This window comes from Natator depressus, chromosome 1, assembly GCF_965152275.1.
Source record: "Natator depressus isolate rNatDep1 chromosome 1, rNatDep2.hap1, whole genome shotgun sequence".
NCBI classification, from domain to species: domain Eukaryota; kingdom Metazoa; phylum Chordata; order Testudines; family Cheloniidae; genus Natator; species Natator depressus.
The window spans coordinates 347,939,740-347,959,884 of NC_134234.1; the positions used below are offsets into that span (position 1 = coordinate 347,939,740).

Below are 20,145 nucleotides of genomic sequence, written 5' to 3' on the forward strand. Positions count from 1 at the left end.
AAGACAAAGCAGGGCCAGAAGCATGAACCAAAGAAGTTCAAGTAAGGTCAGGTGTCTCAGCCACCATTAAATTGAGGATGGTGATGGATTTACAACAACCAACTGTATGCTAATACCATGAGCTGCAGGTATGAGTCTTATTCCCATTGTCCCAGAATTATGATCACAATGAGACCAGGGGATTTCACCGGGACTATAGCTGATGACTGGATTTCTGAAGCTGCTATTTCCCAGTACTTTGAATATTTCTATATTGCTCGTGTGTCCACGCCCCGCAATGGGAAGTGCTGCTTCAGCACTGTGGCTATGCCTCATGCAGCCCCCCCAAAGAGTGTAACCACCAAACATGGGACATCAAGTATCAAACCTTAAGCCTCTTCCAAGCAAACGATGAAGATGACAAAAGACAGAGGTCAGTGGGTTAGGAACAGCGTAATGAAATAAGGCGTATCTATCATTGAAGCATCACCTCACAATCTGAAATAGATTTATCCTACAGCACCCCTGTGAGGTTGGAAAGTTCGGTTATCTCATGGTACAGAATGGCACACAGAGACTTGCCCACAGCCACACAGGAAGTCTGTAACGAGGGAGGGAACTAAATTATTTTGGGGAAGCTTGATGGCCTGTTATATGCAGGAGGTCAGACTAGATGATCACAATGGTCTCTTCTGGCCTTGGAATCTGTGAATTATGGGTCCAGAGTCCCAGACTAGCATCCTAACCACGGCACCATCCTTTCCCTCATGAGTTTACTTGACTCTGCAGTAGATACACCACATTAGATATACGTCTTCCATTTGTGCTTTGTTTACTTTTCAGTAATTAGTTTGGTGCAAGTGTGATGTTCGACATCGGACATACAACACTGGGATCTGAAGAGAAGGATATTGTGTGGCCTGTAAGACCAAGGAGGTTGTTCCAGGCACAGAGGAGAGTAAGGGAAGGTGGAAGTGTTCATGGTAGATGGAGGGAACTGGAGTTGATAGAGTGCAGGTCCTGGGCCAGGAAGCAGCAAGTGATGAGAGAAGAGAGGCAGGCGGGGGCAGAGCTGGGTAGAGACCTGACAGCGAGGACAAGGAGTTTGAATCTGAGACTGGTAGAGCCAATGAAGGGACTTGAAAAAGGAAGGGGGCAGATGACACGCTCAGAGAGGCAGGACAAGAAGAGGAGTTCAGCAACAGCATTTGGAAGAGAAATAGGAACAGGATCAGCCCAGGATCCCAGCTCCAACCAGACTTCGGATCAGCTGCCTCATAGGAAAGTACAAAAACCACGTAGGGAATAACCTGATGAGTGGGGCTGCTTCTCCCCCAACCCAGTCAGCTAGTGGCTGCGACCTGCCTTCAAGCATGGGGGCTTACAGCCCGTCTGGTTTTTTTACTCCAATTCACATAGCTGGGGATGTTTTCACTATTCACCTAACTGCCGAGTACTCGTTTAGATGGCAAAGTCCCTGAGGCAGGGCGCACCTGTTTCTGTATGTCTGTCCAGCACCTGGCCCCAGGACGTGCCAAATCAATAATAAAGTTATGGCTGTTGTAGGGTGAGCGGACATCAGTGCCTGGTCTGTGCACTTGTCTGTGAGTGCCGTTACTCTGGGAGCGGGAAACACCCCTTATACTTATTGTGATAACAGTGGGCACAGGAAGGGATGGGGGCTGGTTTATGTTTTCTTCAGTCACATAAACAGGTGGGAGGGGTGAGTGGGTTATCCAGAAAGATGGAGGCTGCAGCCCCGGCTGGGTGTCACCAGGGCATGGGCAAGGCTTCTGGAAGTGGGAACGGAGGATGGGTGGATTGGGGCACGTTCTAGAGGAAGAAGCAGGGTCTGGCAGTAGCTTTAATCAGGGGAACGTAAAGGGGAGAGAGGGGTCAAGGATGACTCCCAGATTAACAGTTTGCGACCATGGGAGAGTGATGGGTTCCCAAGTGAGCCACACCCATCCCTCACTAATCAGAGATCTTCACCCCTACAAGGAAAGGAGTACTTGTGGCACCTTAGAGACTAACCAATTTATTTGAGCATAAGCTTTCATGAGCTCATGAAAGCTCATGCTCAAATAAATTGGTTAGTCTCTAAGGTGCCACAAGTACTCCTTTTCTTTTTGTGAATACAGACTAACACTAATACTCTGAAACCCCTACAAGGCCTGCCCTCAAAGCCACCTTCACCTCCATGACCCTCTGATATGCTTCCCCATGGCCTCTGATAGCAGTGTTGTGGCCCCCAGAGTCATACAGACTCTAAGCCATATTTATACCAAAAATCCCACAAAGACTCATTTGGCTGCAGAGCCCCACAGCCAAATGCCCATTGTCTAACCTGCCTGGAGTCTCTTCCGCCAGCTATCAGCAGACACAAGAAAATACAAAGCATACAAACTTGAGGAGAGGAAACAGAGAAAGCCTGCGAGAATAGGAGAAAAGCTGGTCGTTACGGGAGTAACCCCGCACCATGACAACCGAACCCGTGAGAAAGGGAGATGCCATGCTGAGGGCTGGGAAGTTTCATTACACAATTTGCAGACTAGCAGATATGAGATGGGGACACACACACACACACACACGTACATGTACGGAAAGACACACCCACTTGCACACAAAACCCTTCTGTGATACATGCAGAAAAAGACAATCGGTGAATGCTAGGAGGAAATCACTTGTGGGGCTCAAACCCAAATCAAAAGGGTCTCCACCCACAGCAAGGTCTCGAAAAGGAGCGGATCTTCTATGCAAAGCTGGCAGCCTCTCTCCAAGCCTCCCCTATAGGTACCATATCTCCTGGGGAGCAGGAGGGGACACAGACAGACATCACTGTGGCTATGTTCTCCCATACTGATCTGATTACACTTCAGTGCTGGGTCTGCCCCAGTCTTCAACCTGAGATTTCTGGAAAAATGACCCTCTGTCCTAGGAATCCCCTGCCTTCCCCATGCTCCCAGCTCAGGGTTAACGCTGGTTAGTCAATGCCAATATATGAGCTCAATCACTCTCCGTCCCAGAGGGATTCTTTCTGGTAACAATTCCTGGTAACATGAGCCACAATAGCTACCATGGGAGCCAGATGCACTGGCAGCGTGAGCCGAGGAATTCCCCAAGACAGTGTGGGGAAGGGAAATGTCCCCTTGATGCCAGCAGGGGAGACCCTGATCAGGCAGGGCTGGAGGTGTGGTGACAGCACAGTGCCACAAGTAGCCGCCTGAGAACAGAGGCTCCACCAGCAGGATTCTTCTTCCCAGCCTGGAGTTATGCCCCAGCACAGCCAGTGACTGTAGTAACTGGTCTCCAAATTCACAGTCACTGTGGGGGCCTGGGGCTGCACATGAGCCCTGCTCTGAGGGGCTCCCAGTCTGAATCACGCATGCACAGAGCATGCACACTGTCCACATGCAATAGGCTGAAGGTGAAACTCCTCGGCATGCAGAGTTTTCTGCACAGCACAGAGTCTAGCAGAGACCTGCCAGTCAGGGTGCAACGGCTGCACATTTGCCATGAAATCCCAGGTGTGGACAATGTACATCAACAGAGTTAAACTCTAATGTGCCGGGCATGAGACAAGGGGAGGGAGAGTCCCCGGAGAGCCCTGCTGTACGGGGGCCCACGGGCTGGCAGTGTGTAACACCAGTGCAGCCAGCCAGAGCAGGGCCCTGTAGACACGGAGCTTCCCCTCCCAGCCCCAGCCCTGAGTGAAATAAACCAGCCCTTACCTTTGGCCCCTCGCAACACAAACCCGAATCCCTCATGCTCCCTCTTCTGCAGCACGGCCGTCTTCTCCTCGATGATGTAGTCACTGGGCAGGAAAGAGCACAAGAGAATGATGCTAGGGTTAGATTTCAGCACCATGCTGCCAGGCGCAGGTGGCCTCTCTGCCTTTCACACGGAGACCTCTTCAGAGCAACCATCGCTCTCAGCACGGAGCTGGGCAGAGTCTCTCTCCCTCCCTCCCTTGCCCACTGTCAGAACAAAAAGGCGAACGCTCCTTTCCCTCCCTGTGTGGGTAGGGGTCAGCCCTGGCCGCCTGGCTCTCCCTTCTGCCCACGGATCCCCCTCTCAGTCACCTGCATGTGTATGCAGAGAGCTTACTGATCCCACACTGGGCTTCCCTTTACATGATGCCCTTAGCATGTCACTGAAGAGTGGGGTGCCTGAGCAGAGGAGTTGCAGGGGGAGGCAGCCAGCCAGCCATCAGGGAGGATTCTCTCTGAGACTTTCCTGCGGGCTCTTGGGAGGAAAAGAATCAGGAGCCTGTCAACAGGGAAGGTGGCTCTTGAGTAAGTTTCCTGGGAGAGGGAATGGCAGAGGTTATCTCCTCATCCTGACGCTCTGATCTTCTGTTAAAATCCCCCCACCCCGTTGCTAAGTAACGGGCTGTCATCAGGGAAAAAAAGGGGGGGTGTTAATTTCATTGTCCTGTTCCAACAAAGCTGCTCTCTCTGTCCTCAATGGCAGCTGAATGAGAAGAATAAAAAAATATCCAGTGGTAAAGAGAGGGAATCAAATGCAAAGCTCTGAACCGACCCCAGCCTTAGCGACCCTTTCAACAGAAAAATGTCTACACATTTTCAGAGAGCTGGGGCGGGGGGTGGGGGGGAAGGGGAAGGGGGGAGGGAAGAGACAGAGAAAGATTCTCTCAGTGAACGAGAGCTTAAATGCAGCTCTGTAAATCCCTCCCAGCAGAGCCGCATGTCTGACATCAGAGTGGAATTAATCAGAGATCTCAGTGCTTTTCAGCAGCACAGTGAAGGAGTTTTACTTGCCAAACCGGAAAGAGCAAGGCACAGCAAGAGAGCAGGGAATGTGCCAGTCCCAAATCCACAACTACATGTGTGTAGCCATTCAGGCTGATACACCCCGAGTGCAGCAACAGAGAAACAAAGAGCCAAAGCATCCAGGCACTGCCTGGAGAAGTACACCCTCCAGGGACACCTCTGCATGGTTCCCGCGCACCAGAGGGAAAAGGAAGCACTACAGACAGACACCTGTGCAAGACAGACAGAGTGTGCCCCACACACACACACTGCAGTAGAAACTCCCTTCCTCAGCACACCCAGATGCATGCACTGCATACAGAGACACACACCCATGAACACACACATACGACACACTAATCCACGGTGCTGGATCTGGGTGCTGCTGCCCTCTACTGCTTGGAATGAGTATCACAGCTGATCAAGGATTTCTCACTTCGCCGATTGAGCGTGTGGAATTGCTCCCATATACCACCCCCATCACAGCAGTATCTGTATGCCAGATTCAGAGTAAGACGAGAGCTGTATTTCTGGATTGAAAAGGGGGTGGATTCCAAGTGCTACACTTCAAGGTGATGCAGTGGGCACTTAGCTGGTACCTTGGCATTAGCATCTGCCCAGCCACAAGCCATTGCAGACCAGTGTTTGAATTAGTAGGTGGCCCTTTATATTCTGCACTGAGTGCAGCCAAATCTGCCAGCAGCTTGGGTGTGTTCGTACACACCCTTTAATGGAGGAGTCACAGCTTTAGATTCCTGCTAGAACCGTAATAAATACAATCGCTAATAACAATACCCTGGCTCTTACATAGGTAAATACACAGAGATGCATAAACACCTCTGTTTCCCAAATCACAGGAGGGATAAGTACTGGGGGGGAAAAGTGACAATGTGGGGAAGGAATCTGCTGTTTTCACTCCCATTTGTTTGGGAAGAGCTACAGAACCTACTTGAGGCTCCAATATAGAGTTGATCAGACCTGATTACACAGTTACCTTCTGGCTTACTACGTTCAGCTCATTGCCCTGGATCGCACAGTTTGCGCAATTTGGCTCCATCAGCATTTGGATACCATGATGCTGAGTAGAGCCCTGAGCAGATACAAAATTGTATCCGCATCTGATCCGCAATCTGGATAAATGGTCAGTGAGTATCTGCGGATTCGCAGGGCTCGAATACTAAGGACGATGTAAATACAGAGTGGGTCTGATTTACATCTCGTGGAACCTTTTGACTATTCTGATGTGACACTTCACTCCTTTGGCTCTATCAACGTTGGATGCACCACTAAAGAGTTTATCATCTACAAGGGCTGAACTATAAACACAAACTGTCAGCCAGGAGGAGGTGCCAGAACTTTGTTTTTAATCCATCTGTGAGTGTCCAGGATGCGGACAAACATATCCAAAATCTGAGAAGAAGTTTTCTACAGAGGAACTAGATCATATTCATTTCTCCTGGGAGACCCAGGAGCTCTTACAGCGTGCTGAGCACGGACACCTTCGCGGGATGGAATGATGATGCAGCTACACAAGCCGTGGAAATGTCTTTACTGTCAGAAGGAACTATCAAAAACAAAAGGGCTTGACAAGCGGATTTTTCAATCCTCTCTGCCACCAGAGTCAGTGGAGCAGCTGTCTCTGCTCGCTGGGGAAACACTTGGGTTTCTGAAGCAGAAGTCCATACATTTGATTCCCAGGCTGCCTGTATGCCAGTGGTTCTCAACTGTGATCCACCACTTGTTCAGGGAAAGCTGCTGGCGGGCTGGGCCGGTTTGTTTGCCTGCTGCGTCTGCCGGTTCAGCCGATCGCGTCTCCCACTGGCAGCGGTTCGCCGCTCCAGGCCGGTGGGGGCTGCGGGAAGCGGCGCGAGCCGAAGGATGTGCTAGCCGCCCTTCCTGCAGCCCCCATCAGCCTGGAGCGGCGAACCGCGGCAAATGGGAGCTGCGATCGGCCGAACCTGCGGACGTGGCAGGTAAACAAACTGGCCCGGCGCGCCAGGGGCTTTCCCTGAACGAGCAGTGGACCACAGTTGAGAACCACTGCTGTATGTAGATAGCTGGAGACTGCAGTATCTGTGTGTAGGTTTGTCGCCATGGATTGTACACACACACACACACACGATAAGTAATTTATGCCAGGAAAATGCATGCACTGCAGCTACGTAAGAGATACCGTGGTGTGTGGCATGTTATAAAGCTGTCTCAGCTCGTTTAGGACGGGTGCACTATTCATGAACAGCGAAGCCCTGAGTTATGCGGGTCACCTCAAATTTGTGCCAGTAAGATTTTAATCCCACCTGACACCCCCAGGCATTCTATAGGAGGGGCAGTACCACTACTTATTAGTCTGTGTATTACTGTAGCCCCAGGAGCCCCCACCAAGGATCCGCACTCCCATGCAAGGTGTTGTACAAACAAAAACTGACTGCCACACTGTCCCTTCCCAAGGAGTTTACAACCGAAGACAAGAGACACCAGCTGGCCACAGACTGATGGAAGAGCATAAGGAGACGCCGCTGTCAGGTTTTTGCTGGGATCCTGGCAAAGGAGAGTAGTGAGGAAGGTTTGGAAGGTGCATGATGAGGCAGCTTTGCAGAAGTTTATGGGGAGCACCCCCCAGGCACAAGGGGCAGCAGGGAGAAAACAGGCAGCAGATTTTACAGACCAACAATTTTTCAGGTTTTTTTATCCCTGCATTTGTAAGTTAAAGTGCCGAACTTATGAATCCAGTGGCGCAGGCCTCAGCGGGAGAGAACACGACGAATAACATTATGATTTAGAATCCAGTCGTGCCCAGACACGTGAGCACGGCACATACACACAAGACACCTCTGAGGGCAGACGTGGGAACCAATGAGAGCCGCAGCAAATGGGGCTGGGTGGATGAGGATCACAAACAAATCGATCTAGGGCACTGATTCCACCCCCATTCCTGTAGTGCCTGAGAACTCCCCACGCTTTAATGCATTTATCCTCACAACCCTCTGCGAGGCAGGGCAGTGCTGTTATCCCTGGAGCAGAGAGCAGGTATGGGCTAGATTCACAAAGGGGTCTTAGAAGTTGCAATGCCTGACTGACTCTGCTGTGCTCTTCTGGCCAGTGGAATTCACAGCCCTGAGCTAGGCACCGGGGCTCCCCACACACGGTATGGGGAGCGTTAGGTGCCTAAGAAAGAGTCTCAGAAACCAGTAAGCTGAGCGGGAAGGCACCCAAGCCAGCCCGGAGTGAAATGCAGAAGAAAGGCATGGGGCTGAGAGACCAGATCCGCAAAGGTGCCAGAAGCTCCCAGGGATCTGGGCCGGCTGGAGGGAGGCACCGATCCCCACCCCGCTTCTGGAGTTAGGCACCTAGGCCAGGGCAGCCCTGTCAGAGGCAAAATGAGAGAAAGACCTGCCCCGTTACAGCCCACAGTTCCGTGGTCGGGCTCTCCCTTGCGATGGGAAGACCTGTTTTCAAATCCCCGCTCTGGCTCATTTGGAGCAGAGACTTCAGCCCAGGTTTCCCCCATTTCTAAGCGAGTGCCTGAACCCCCAGGCTGGGGGGTATTGTGGGTGGGTCTGAGTTTCGCCTGTGGAAGCTGTTCCAGTGTGTAAATAATTAAATAGAGGGCGGATTTGAACACTGGTTTCCCACATCCCAGGTGAATGCCCTAATCACTGGGTTATTGTGTATTCGGGAGGACACACAGAGAGTCAGCCACCACTATTCCCAACCAGCTCGCCCCAGTGATCTCTGGTGTGGGTTGCACCTGCACTGAGCACACCAACTGGATCAGTCCCCCCAGGCAATATGGGGGGGATGCCTGGCTTCAGTGTTATGCCAGGGCTTAGGTGTGAGTGTAGGTTCCCACCAGCTCATTAGCTGTGCCACGGCATCAAGACTTAGGTGGCTTTGCATGTCTACAAGTGGAAACGGAGGTGCCTCTGTGGATGTAGGCACCCCAGGGTGTCACGGAGTGTGGGGGAGTCCGGGGCCTACACCCCTCTTCCTGGGATTCACTGTGACTCAGCCAGCCAGTAAAACAGAAGGTTTATTGGACAATAGGAACACAGTCTAAAACAAAGCTTGTGGGTACAACCAGGACCCCTCAGTCCAGTCCTTCTGGGGGAGCAGGGAGCTTAGACCCCAGCCCTGGGGTTCCCTGCATTCCACCACCCAGCACCAAACTGAAACCAACCCCCCCCCAGCAGGCTCTCTCCTGCAGCTTCTGTCCACATTCCCGGGCAGAGGTGTTACCTCCCCCTCCTGGCTCAGGTTACAGGCTCTCAGGTCTCCCAGTGAAACTCCCCTGCCACATTCCCAGGGCAACACTCCCATAATCAATCACTGTCTTCACAATGTGTATGATAATCAAGGTGGGCCATTTCTTGCAGAAATCCAGGTTCTCTCACCCCCTCACCCCCCTCCAAAAACCACACACACAAACTCACTCTCCTGCTGGTAATAGCCTATCCAAAGTGACCACTCTCCTTACAACCTGCATGAAAATCAAAGTGGGCCATTTCCAGCACAAATCCAGGTTTTCTCACTCCCCCACCCCCATACACACACAAACTCACTCTCCTGCTGGTAATAGCTCATCCGAAGTGACCACTCCCCCTACAATGTGCATGATAATCAAGGTGGGCCATTTCCAGCACAAATCTAGGTCCCCCCCCCACACACAAACTCACTCTGTGTGTGTGTGTGTGTGTGTGGGGGAAACCTAGATTTGCCCCCCCCACAAATTTGAAGGAGATTCTACCACCTCCCTAGGTAACGCATTCCAGTGTTTCACCACCCTCTTAGTGAAACAATACATCCACTGCTTTCCCTTCATCCACAGAACCAGTAATCTCATCATAGAAGGTGATTAGATTAGTCAGGCATGACCTTCCCTTGGTGAATCCATGCTGACTGTTCCTGATCACTTTCCTCTCATGTAAGTGCTTCAGAATTGATTCCTTGAGGACCTGCTCCAGGATTTTTCCGGGGACTGAGGTGAGGCTGACTGGCCTGTAGTTCCCAGGATCCTCCTTCTTCCCTTTTTTAAAGATGGGCACTACATTAGCCTTTTTCCAGTCGTCCGGGACTTCCCCCGATCGCCATGAGTTTTCAAAGATAATGGCCAATGGCTCTGCAATCACAGCCGCCAACTCCTTTAGCACTCTTGGATGCAACAAATCCGGCCCCATGGACTTGTGCACGTCCCCATGATCCTCCAGCTCTCTCATTTTCATCTCCCTCTCCCATTCCAGCCGCCTCCGCTCCAGGGATGGGGAGCTCCGCCGGGAGGATCCCCTGCTGGCTGCTGGGGTCAGGGTGCCCTTGGTATTCGCTGGGCTTCCCCTAACCCCTCCCCCAGGCATAGGTAGGAAGGGTCTCGGGATGTCCTGGGCAGCAGTCTGACCCCTCCCAGCCCGGTCAGGCCCCAGGGCCCACGCTGCATCCACCGGGCGGCTTCCCTCAGGGACAGGGATCGGGTCATCCAAGCGATCCCTCTCCTCCAACTGGGCAATCAGCTGTTCCTTGGTGGACCTCCCGACGCGCAGCCCCCTCTGCCTGCACAGCTCCACCAGGTCGCTCTTAAGGCGTTTAGCGTACATCTCCCTGCTGGCCACTTGCAGGCCGGGCAGCTTTCCACGGTTTCCAGGAGAAGCCCCTAGTGTGCCAGTCCTTCTTGAGGTCACCATCTCTTTGCCAGGGTCGAGCTGCAGACTCCTCCGCCCCTGGGACCGCTCGCTGCAATCCCCTAGAGGACCCTGTTACTGCAAAAGTCCTTCTCTCTGGTCACACACTCCCAGGGGTTAACCACCCCCTGGAACCGTCTCTCTCTGAATCTTCAGCATGCCTGGTCCCCGTCAATCCCCTTTCGTTTTACTGCTCCCCAGTCACTTACTGCAGGAAGCGCCGTTCACGGGGTGCAGTAGATCCCACCTCTCCCACCAGTTGTCCCGGAGTGTGGGGGAGTCCGGGCCCTGCACCCCTCTTCCTGGGATTCACTGTGACTCAGCCAGCCAGTAAAACAGAAGGTTTATTGGACAATAGGAACACAGTCTCAAACAGAGCTTGTGGGTACAGCCAGGACCCCTGAGTCAAGTCCTTCTGGGGGAGCAGGGAGCTTAGACCCCAGCCCTGGGGTTCCCTGCGTTCCACCACCCACCTCCAAACTGAAAACTACACCCCCCCCAGCAGGCTCTCTCCTGCAGCCTCTGTCCACATTCCCTCCTGGCTCAGGTTACAGGCTCTCAGGTCTCTCATCCCTAGTGAAACTCCCCTGCCACATTCCCAGGTCAACACTCCCCTTCCCTGCTGCGTCACACAGGGCTAGGCAGAAGCTGAGTGGTGGTTTTGTGAATGTCAGTGGTGTTGCACTAAGGAGGCAGTTATGTGCCTATGTCCCTTTGCGAATCTAGCCTTAAGGGCCCTGCCCCAAGGCACACAGAAAGCCTGTGGCAGATCAGGACTTTAGCAAAGGTACTAAGAGCCTAGCAGCCTGCCCATTGCATCAATCGTCCTCTCCTAAATGAAATGAAGTGATTACTTAGCTTTCAAACCCACTTCTAGTTACGAAATACGCTCCCCAATATGCACAAAATCCTCTCCCCCTTCAATCCATTAGTCCCCTTCCAGGACAAGGAACCCTCTAAACCCAGACAACGCGAGATGCACCCTTTTGGGAAGAGACTCACAGATGGGCTCATTCTGATCATCCTGTCTAACCTCCTGCATTACACAGAGCAGAGAAGCCACCCAGTGATTCCTGCGTCAAGCCCGTGACTTCTGGTTTGAGTGAGAGCAGATCTTTTAGAAAAACACTCAGTCTTGATTGTCAGACTTCCAGTGATGGAGAATCCACCACATCTGTAGGTACAGCTCCCCTTTCCCATGGTAAGCCGCTCCCATTCACCAGGTATTCACAAGGTGTGCTGAAGTGGGACTGTTCTTAATGTTTCCTCTGAATGTTGTGGTGGTGCCTCAGTTTCCCCTATGCAGTTCTTAAGTATCTAGGTGGTAGAATAAGGGTGTATGATCTTTGCAGAGCCCTAGAGGGCAGGTGTGTGCAGGGGTCTGGACACAGAGAATGGCCAACACCCTGTTTCCTGGCAACTGATGGCCTGGCCCTTCTCCCCTGCAAGGTGAGAGCTAAAGGGTTGGAGAACAAAGGGATCAGGTGATCTCCTAGCCCGGGAAAGGGACAAAGCCCAGAGGAGGAGGGGCTGGAGAGGGAGTCGGTTGGGGCTTGCTGGGGAGGAGGAGTGAAGTATGGATGTGGTTGTCTGGCTCCCTGCCCCCCAAAATGGACCCAGCTGAGGGGTCCTGTTCTCTGCACCTACAAGCTCTGTGTTAGACCATGTTCCTGTCTCCTAATAAACCTTCTGTTTTACTGGCTGGCTGAGAGTCATGTCTGACTGCGGAGTTGGGGGGCAGGACCCTCTGGCTTCCCCAGGACCCTGCCTGGGTGGACTTGCTGTGGGAAAAGCACGGAGGGGCAGAGGATGCTGAATGCTCCGAGGTCAGACCCAGGAAGGTGGAAGCCGTGTGAGCTGTGTGTCCTGCAGACAGGCTGCTCACAGAAAGGAGACTTCCCCAGAGTCCTGCCTGACTTCGTAGGGAGCAGTTCCAGAGCATCGCCCGGGGACTCCGTGACACAAAGCACTTGTCTTGGGGGGAAAATTCCACAGTGGCCTAGGAGAGGAAGTAGGCAACCTTTGCTATGCAAGCTAGTCGTTTTATTTTAAGTGGGGTCTGAGGGAAGCTGCCCAGCAGTTTGGAGTGGTATGATTAGTCCCGCTGGGAATGGATCAGGGAGCAGGTTGCCAATGAGGTGGTTAAAAGTGCACAACAAGGGAAAACTACTTATCTGCACTTCTTTGTACAGTCCAGATGCGGAAGTTTTAGCCTGTGACAAACTGCAGCTATTCATGTGCACCTTCACCCATTCTGCCTGCCCTCTTCCCACTCATCGGTCTCTGCCAGGATTTAGTCTAACCTCTGATCAGCTCCAAAGAGCCGTCAATTTAAAAAAAAAAACACCCTGGAAAGAAGGAAACATTCTTCGTCCATCTTTCCATCTTACTGAGACCTGGTGGGATGATTTTCGTGACTGGACAGTAAAAAGCAACGGTAAGAAATCTATTTAGAAAGGCTCAAGTGGACAAAAGGGCAGAGAGAGTCAAAAATGGCATTACCGGTTCCCAAGCCATTCCCTTGAATGCGTCTGCCTGCTACAGACTCCCAAATCACAGAAGGGAACAGGATGAGCACTTCTTCAAGCACCTATCTATAACGTGTAGGGGTAAAAAACTCTATGACCACTGGGGATTTCTCTTTGAGTGACCTATGCTGGAGGTCTCACGCTGCCAACATCCTGGGAATTTCTACATATCATAGAGACAATTTCCAAATGCAAAGAGTGGAGCATCCGAAACAGGAATTCTTTATTAGACCTCGTCTTGACAGACAGAGGAACTGGTCACAGAACAAAAAATAATGGCAACGAGGTACAAGTGATCATGACTTGTTCACATCGATAACGAGCAAGCAGAATAAAGTCCAGACCAGTTATATAGACACTTGGTGCTTTAAAAGGGCCAGTTTCACAAAGCTGAAAATGATTATTAGTAAGGCTAAGATTTAGTCATGGGTATTTTTAGTAAAAGTCATGGATAGATCACGGGCAATAAACAAACATCCATGGCCCCATGACCTGTCCATGACTGGTTCACGCGGGTGCTCTGGGGGCTCCGAGGGTGCTGCTGCTGCTGTGGAGGAGGGACTCTGGGGCACCAATTAGTGTTGGGGGGGGCCTCCGGGGCGCCCGCTGGTGCTCGGAGTAGGGGGCCTCCGGGGCGCCCGCTGGTGCTTGGGGTAGGGGGCCTCCGGGGCGCCCGCTGGTGCTTGGGGTAGGGGGCCTCCGGGGCGCCCGCTGGTGCTAGGGGTAGGGGGCCTCCGGGGCGCCCGCTGGTGCTCGGGGTAGGGCCCTCCGGGGCGCCCGCTGGTGCTCGGGGTAGGGCCCTCCGGGGCGCCCGCTGGTGCTCGGGGTAGGGGGCCTCCGGGGCACCCGCTGGTGCTCGGGGCAGGGGGCCTCTGGGGCGCCCGCTGGTGCTCGGGGTAGGGGGCCTCCGGGGCGCCCACTGGTGCTAGGGGTAGGGGCCTCCGGGGCGCCCGCTTGTGCTAGGGGGCCTCCGGGGCACCTGCTCGTGCTAGGGGTAGGGGACCTCCGGGGCGCCCGCTGGTGCTCAGGGTAGGGGGCCTCCGGGGTGTCCGCTGGTGCTCGGGGTAGGGGGCCTCCGGGGCGCCCGCTGGTGCTAGGGGTAGGGGGCCTCCGGGGCGCCCGCTGGTGCTCGGGGTAGGGGGGAGGCCCGGGCCCACCACCACCGCGGCTGGCTGGGGGTAGCCCCGCTGGCCTGGGACTGCCGCAGCTGCTGCTGGCGAGGGGCGGCCCAGGACCGCCACCGCTGCTGTAGGGGTGGGGAGGCTGATGCAGCTGGCATGGGTCCTGGGGTCAGTTGCTCCTGCCGGCTGCAGAAGTCACAGAGTTCCTGTAAAGTCACAGAAACCGTGACTTCCGTGGCAGCCTTAATCATGAGCCAGATCAGCTGGGAGGAAGAGTTCAATCAGAAAATGCAAAGGATAACTGGAGATTGTCTAAGAACACTTTAGTAGATGCCCCAAAAGCCACAATCCCAAGACTGGAGAGGAAGTCTGGCAGTTGGAGGTATTTCCTGGCAGGGTGTTCCCTGGGAGAGGGGTTCATAGGTCCATGGCCTGAGGTGCATGCAGATGACCGCTAGGGATGTGCATGGCCAATTCCTGTACAAGAGGCTGGATTACCTAAGGAGAGTCATTGTTATTGCTGCAGTGGACGGCTCACTCACACTGACAATGCAGAGACTTGTCAGAGGCTAACAGCCGTCCTGCAGAGGAACAAAAATATTGCTCGGGCATGTAGGAAAGATATAAGGAGGGCCAAATCGCACCTGGAGCTGCAGCTAGCAAGAGATGTCAAGAGTAACAAGAAGGGTTTCTTCAGGTATGTTGGCAACAAGAAGAAAGCCAAGGAAAGTGTGGGCCCCTTACTGAATGAGGGAGGCAACCTAGTGACAGAGGATATGGAAAAAGCTAATGTACTCAATGCTTTTTTTGCCTCTGTTTTCACTAACAAGGTCAGCTCCCAGACTGCTGCGCTGGGCATCACAGAATGGGGAAGAGATGGCCAGCCCTCTGTGGAGATAGAGGTGGTTAGGGACTATTTAGAAAAGCTGGACGTGCACAAGTCCATGGGGCCGGACGAGTTACATCCGAGAGTGCTGAAGGAATTGGCGGCTGTGATTGCAGAGCCCTTGGCCATTATCTTTGAAAACTCGTGGCGAACGGGGGAAGTCCCGGATGACTGGAAAAAGGCTAATGTAGTGCCAATCTTTAAAAAAGGGAAGAAGGAGGATCCTGGGAACTACAGGCCAGTCAGCCTCACCTCAGTCCCTGGAAAAATCATGGAGCAGGTCCTCAAAGAATCAATCCTGAAGCACTTACATGAGAGGAAAGTGATCAGGAACAGTCAGCATGGATTCACCAAGGGAAGGTCATGCCTGACTAATCTAATCACCTTCTATGATGAGATTACTGGTTCTGTGGATGAAGGGAAAGCAGTGGATGTATTGTTTCTTGACTTTAGCAAAGCTTTTGACACGGTCTCCCACAGTATTCTTGTCAGCAAGCTAAGGAAGTATGGGCTAGATGAATGCACTATAAGGTGGGTAGAAAGCTGGCTAGATTGTCGGGCTCAACGGGTAGTGATAAATGGCTCCATGTCTAGTTGGCAGCCGGTGTCAAGTGGAGTGCCCCAGGGGTCGGTCCTGGGGCCGGTTTTGTTCAATATCTTCATAAATGATCTGGAGGATGGTGTGGATTGCACTCTCAGCAAATTTGCAGATGATACTAAACTGGGAGGAGTGGTAGATACGCTGGAGGGGAGGGATAGGATACAGAAGGACCTAGACAAATTGGAGGATTGGGCCAAAAGAAATCTGATGAGGTTCAATAAGGATAAGTGCAGGGTCCTGCACTTAGGATGGAAGAATCCAATGCACCGCTACAGACTAGGGACCGAATGGCTTGGCAGCAGTTCTGCGGAAAAGGACCTAGGGGTGACAGTGGACGAGAAGCTGGATATGAGTCAACAGTGTGCCCTTGTTGCCAAGAAGGCCAATGACATTTTGGGATGTATAAGTAGGGGCATAGCGAGCAGATCGAGGGATGTGATCGTTCCCCTCTATTCGACACTGGTGAGGCCTCATCTGGAGTACTGTGTCCAGTTTTGGGCCCCACACTACAAGAAGGATGTGGATAAATTGGAGAGAGTCCAGCGAAGGGCAACAAAAATGATTAGGGGTCTAGAGCACATGACTTATGAAGAGAGGCTGAGGGAGCTGGGATTGTTTAGTCTGCGGAAGAGAAGAATGAGGGGGGATTTGATAGCTGCTTTCAACTACCTGAAAGGGGGTTCCAAAGAGGATGGCTCTAGACTGTTCTCAATGGTAGCAGATGACAGAACGAGGAGTAATGGTCTCAAGTTGCAATGGGGGAGGTTTAGATTGGATATTAGGAAAAACTTTTTCACTAAGAGGGTGGTGAAACACTGGAATGCGTTACCTAGGGAGGTGGTAGAATCTCCTTCCTTAGAGGTTTTTAAGGTCAGGCTTGACAAAGCCCTGGCTGGGATGATTTAACTGGGAATTGGTCCTGCTTCGAGCAGGGGGTTGGACTAGATGACCTTCTGGGGTCCCTTCCAACCCTGATATTCTATGATTCTATGAACCCTGTCGTCCTGCTCAGACCACTCACAATGCTGCTTGAGTGAAGGGCTGAAGAAATATTAACCTTCACTGTGCTGAAGCCCTCAGTGCAGGGGGCGCCCAGGCCCTTGAGCATGAGCCCACCATGCGGCCTGTGCCAACAAAGCAAACTCTCGGAGCAAAGATTCTTTCCATTGTGCTGGGATCTGGGACAGACTCAGTGCAGAGTCCCGCTGGATTGTGCATCAAAGGCAGTACAGCTGCACACAAGACAGCCTCAGCAATGAACCCAGTAAACTTAGGGAAACCCAGCAGCATGCACTTCCAGTGAGGTTCCTCAGCTCCACCCCCAAACACAGGGAAGAGGGGTACCAGAGGTGTCAGTGTGGAGCTGGCTGGAGAGAGGGGCTCCAAGTGTTGAAGGGTCACTAGCTCACACTCAGCACCTCCTGCACTCAGTTCGTCCCTGGAGGCAATCCACGCTTTCCACACAAATGGGTGGGTACCTCATGGGGTAAACTGCAGCTCAGCCCAACTGCACATTCGGATCCACCCAGTGCATTGAGGCCTCAATGCACTTGGGAGACATCTGCTTGAAACAAGCAATGCAGATCATTTGGAGACAAGTGGAGCAGATTATCTGCTTCAGAAAAGCTGGGTCTCTATCAGCGGGCAGCAGCTTTGATACAGCACACCTTTGATGTAAATCTTTCAAAGCAACCGAAGGCAGCTGCAGGCTGGGCTGAAGGCAACACTTAGGGGAAGAAGGGAGATTCCAGAAGGGATCTGAATCACAGACCCATAGGGCTAGAAGGGACCGCAACTGGACGCAATACTCCAGATGTGGCCTCACCAGTGCCAAATAGAGGGGAATAATCACTTCCCTCGATCGGCTGGCAATGCTCCTACTAATGCAGCCCAAAATGCCGTTAACCTTCTTGGCAACAAGGACACACTGCTGACTCATATCCAGCTTCTCGTCCACTGTAATCCCTAGGTCCTTTCTGCAGAACTGCTGCTTAGCCATTCGGTCCCTAGTCTGTAGCGGTGCATGGGATTCTTCCGTCCTAAGTGCAGGACTCTGCACTTGTCCTTGCTGAACCTCATCAGATTTCTTTTGGCCCAATCCTCCAATTAGTCTAGGTCACTCTGGACCCTATCCCTACCTTCCATCGTATTTACCTCTCCCCCAAGCTTACAGTCACCCGTGAACTTGCTGAGGGTGCAATCCATCCCATCATCCAGATCATTAATGAAGATGTTGAACAAAAGCGGCCCCAGGACCGACCACTGGGGTACTCCGCATGATACCAGCTGCCAACTAGACATCGAGCCTTTGATCACTACCCGTCGATCCCGACAATCTATCCAACTTGCTATCCACCTCACAGTCCATTCATCCAATCCATACTTTTTAAACTTGCTGGCAAGAATACTGTGGGAGACCGTATCAAAAGCTTTGCTAAAATCAAGGTATATCACATCCAGCGCTTTCCCCATATCCACAGAGCCAGTTATCTCATCACAGAAGGCAATCAGGTTGGTCAGGCATGACTTGCCCTTGGCGAATCCATGTTGACTGTTCCTGATCACCTTCCTCTCCTCCAAGTGCTTCAAAATGGATTGCTTGACGACCTGCTCCATGATTTTTCCAGGGACTGAAGTGAGGCTCACCGGTCTGTAGTTCCCTGTAGTCTCCTTCTTCCCTCTTTTAAAGGTGGGCACTATAATTGCCTTTTTCCAATCGTCTGGGACCTCCCCGGATCGCCGCGAGTTTTCAAAGATAATGGCCAATGGCTCAGCAATCACATCAGCCAACTCCCTCAGCACCCTCGGATGCATTAGATCTGGACCCATGGACTTGTTTATGACCAGCTTTTCTAAACAGTCCTTAACCTGTTCTTTCACCACTGAGGGCTGCTCACCTCCTCCCCATACCATGCTGCTCAGTGCAGCAGTCTGGGAGCTGACCTTGTCTGTGAAGACCGAGGCAAAAAAAGCAGTGAGTACTTCAGTGATCAACTCTAACTGACAGATCCTTTTCAGCAGTGCTCCCACCTAGCCTGTTGTTCCTCATTTTTTAGCTGTACATTTGATTTTCCCCTCCTACATGAAGTACTTTGCACTTATCTTTACTGAATTTCATCTTATTGGTCTCAGACCAATTCTTCAATTTGTCAAGGTCACTTAGAATTCTAATCCTGTTCTCTGAAGTACTCACAACCCCTCCAAGCTTGGTGTCATCTGCAAATTTTATAAACAATACTTTCCACTCCATTATCCGGCCAATGGGAGCTGCGGGAAGCAGCGCAGGCCACAGGGATGTGCTGGCCACTGCTTCCTTCAGCTCCCATTGGCCGGGAACGGCAAACTATGGCCACTGGAAGCTACGGGCGGCCATGCAAATGTAAACAAACTGTCTGGAAGCCCACAGTGGATTACCCTGATGGGCTGCGCGCGGCCCGCGGTCTTCAGGTTGCCCACCACTGCTCTAGGTGCTTACAAAATGATTGTTTAATAATTTATTCCAGTATTTCGCCAGGTACAGAAGTCAGGGCTCACCAGCCTCTAAGTCCCAGCATCCTCTTTGTTCCCCTTTTTAAAGACAGGTACTATGTTTGCCCTCTCCAGGCCTCTAGAACCAAATCCATTCTCAATCAGGTCTCAAAGATAACCGCTAATGGTGCCAAGATTGCTTCAGCTAGCTCCTTAAGTATCCCAGGGTGAATTTCATTAGGCAGTGCTGACTTGAATATTTCTAACTTAACTAAATACTCTTTAACCGGTTCTTTCCCTACTTTAGCGTGTATTCCTTCCACTTTGTTAATATTAATTGTATTGAGTGACTGGTCACCATCAACCCTTTTAGTGAAGACCAAAGCAAAACAGGCATTAAACACCTCAGCCTTCTTGATGTCATCAGTTATTAGCTCTTCTTCCTCACTAAGTAGGAGACTTGCACTTTCCTTCATTTTTCTCTTGCTCCTAATATATTTAAAGAACCTCTTCTTATTGCCTTTTATATCCCTTGCTTGGGTGTAACTCATTTTGTGCCTTAGCCTTTCCGATTTTGTCCCTACATGCTTGTGCTGTTCTTTGATACTCCTCTGCAATTCAGTCATGCTTTTTGTATCAGTAGTTTTTAAATTTCAGGTCATTAAAGAGCTCCTGATAGGATGCATAGTACGTGGCTAATGTGGTTCTGACTTTCCTTCACATAGGGATAGTTTGCAGTTGTACCTTTAATATTGTCTCTGTGAGAAACTGCCAGCTCCTCTGAATTCCTTTTTCCCTTAGTTTTTTCTTCCCACAGGACCATATCTACACGTACCAGTTCTCTGAGACTGCTGAAGTTGGCTTTTTTTGAAGTTGATTGTCCTCATTCTGTTGCTCTCACACTAATGGAGGCATGATCCACTACCTGTGAATGAGGCCCCAGCCCTCCTGGCTGGTTATTGAGACCCATGAGCAATTTGTTTCTCTTCTGAGTGAAACAGCCAGTGCCTCATTCAGTGGAGGAGTGTCTGGCCGTTATGTGACCATCATCACTGAAGCATCACACCCAGCTAACAAAGTATGTAACATTAAAACTTCTATTCCTCAGCAAGCTCACAGAG

At 51.8% G+C, this 20,145-nt stretch overlaps 1 protein-coding gene across 1 annotated transcript in view; it reads right to left on the reverse strand.

Moving 5' to 3' along the window:
• Nucleotides 1-20,145, reverse strand: part of SHANK3 (SH3 and multiple ankyrin repeat domains 3) — a 658,681-nt gene that overhangs the window by 93,599 nt on the left and 544,937 nt on the right. Inside the window, exon 14 of the mRNA XM_074942807.1 lies at nt 3,711-3,793. Within this exon, the coding sequence (XP_074798908.1) occupies nt 3,711-3,793 (83 nt within the window). The remainder of the gene's footprint in view (nt 1-3,710; nt 3,794-20,145) is intronic.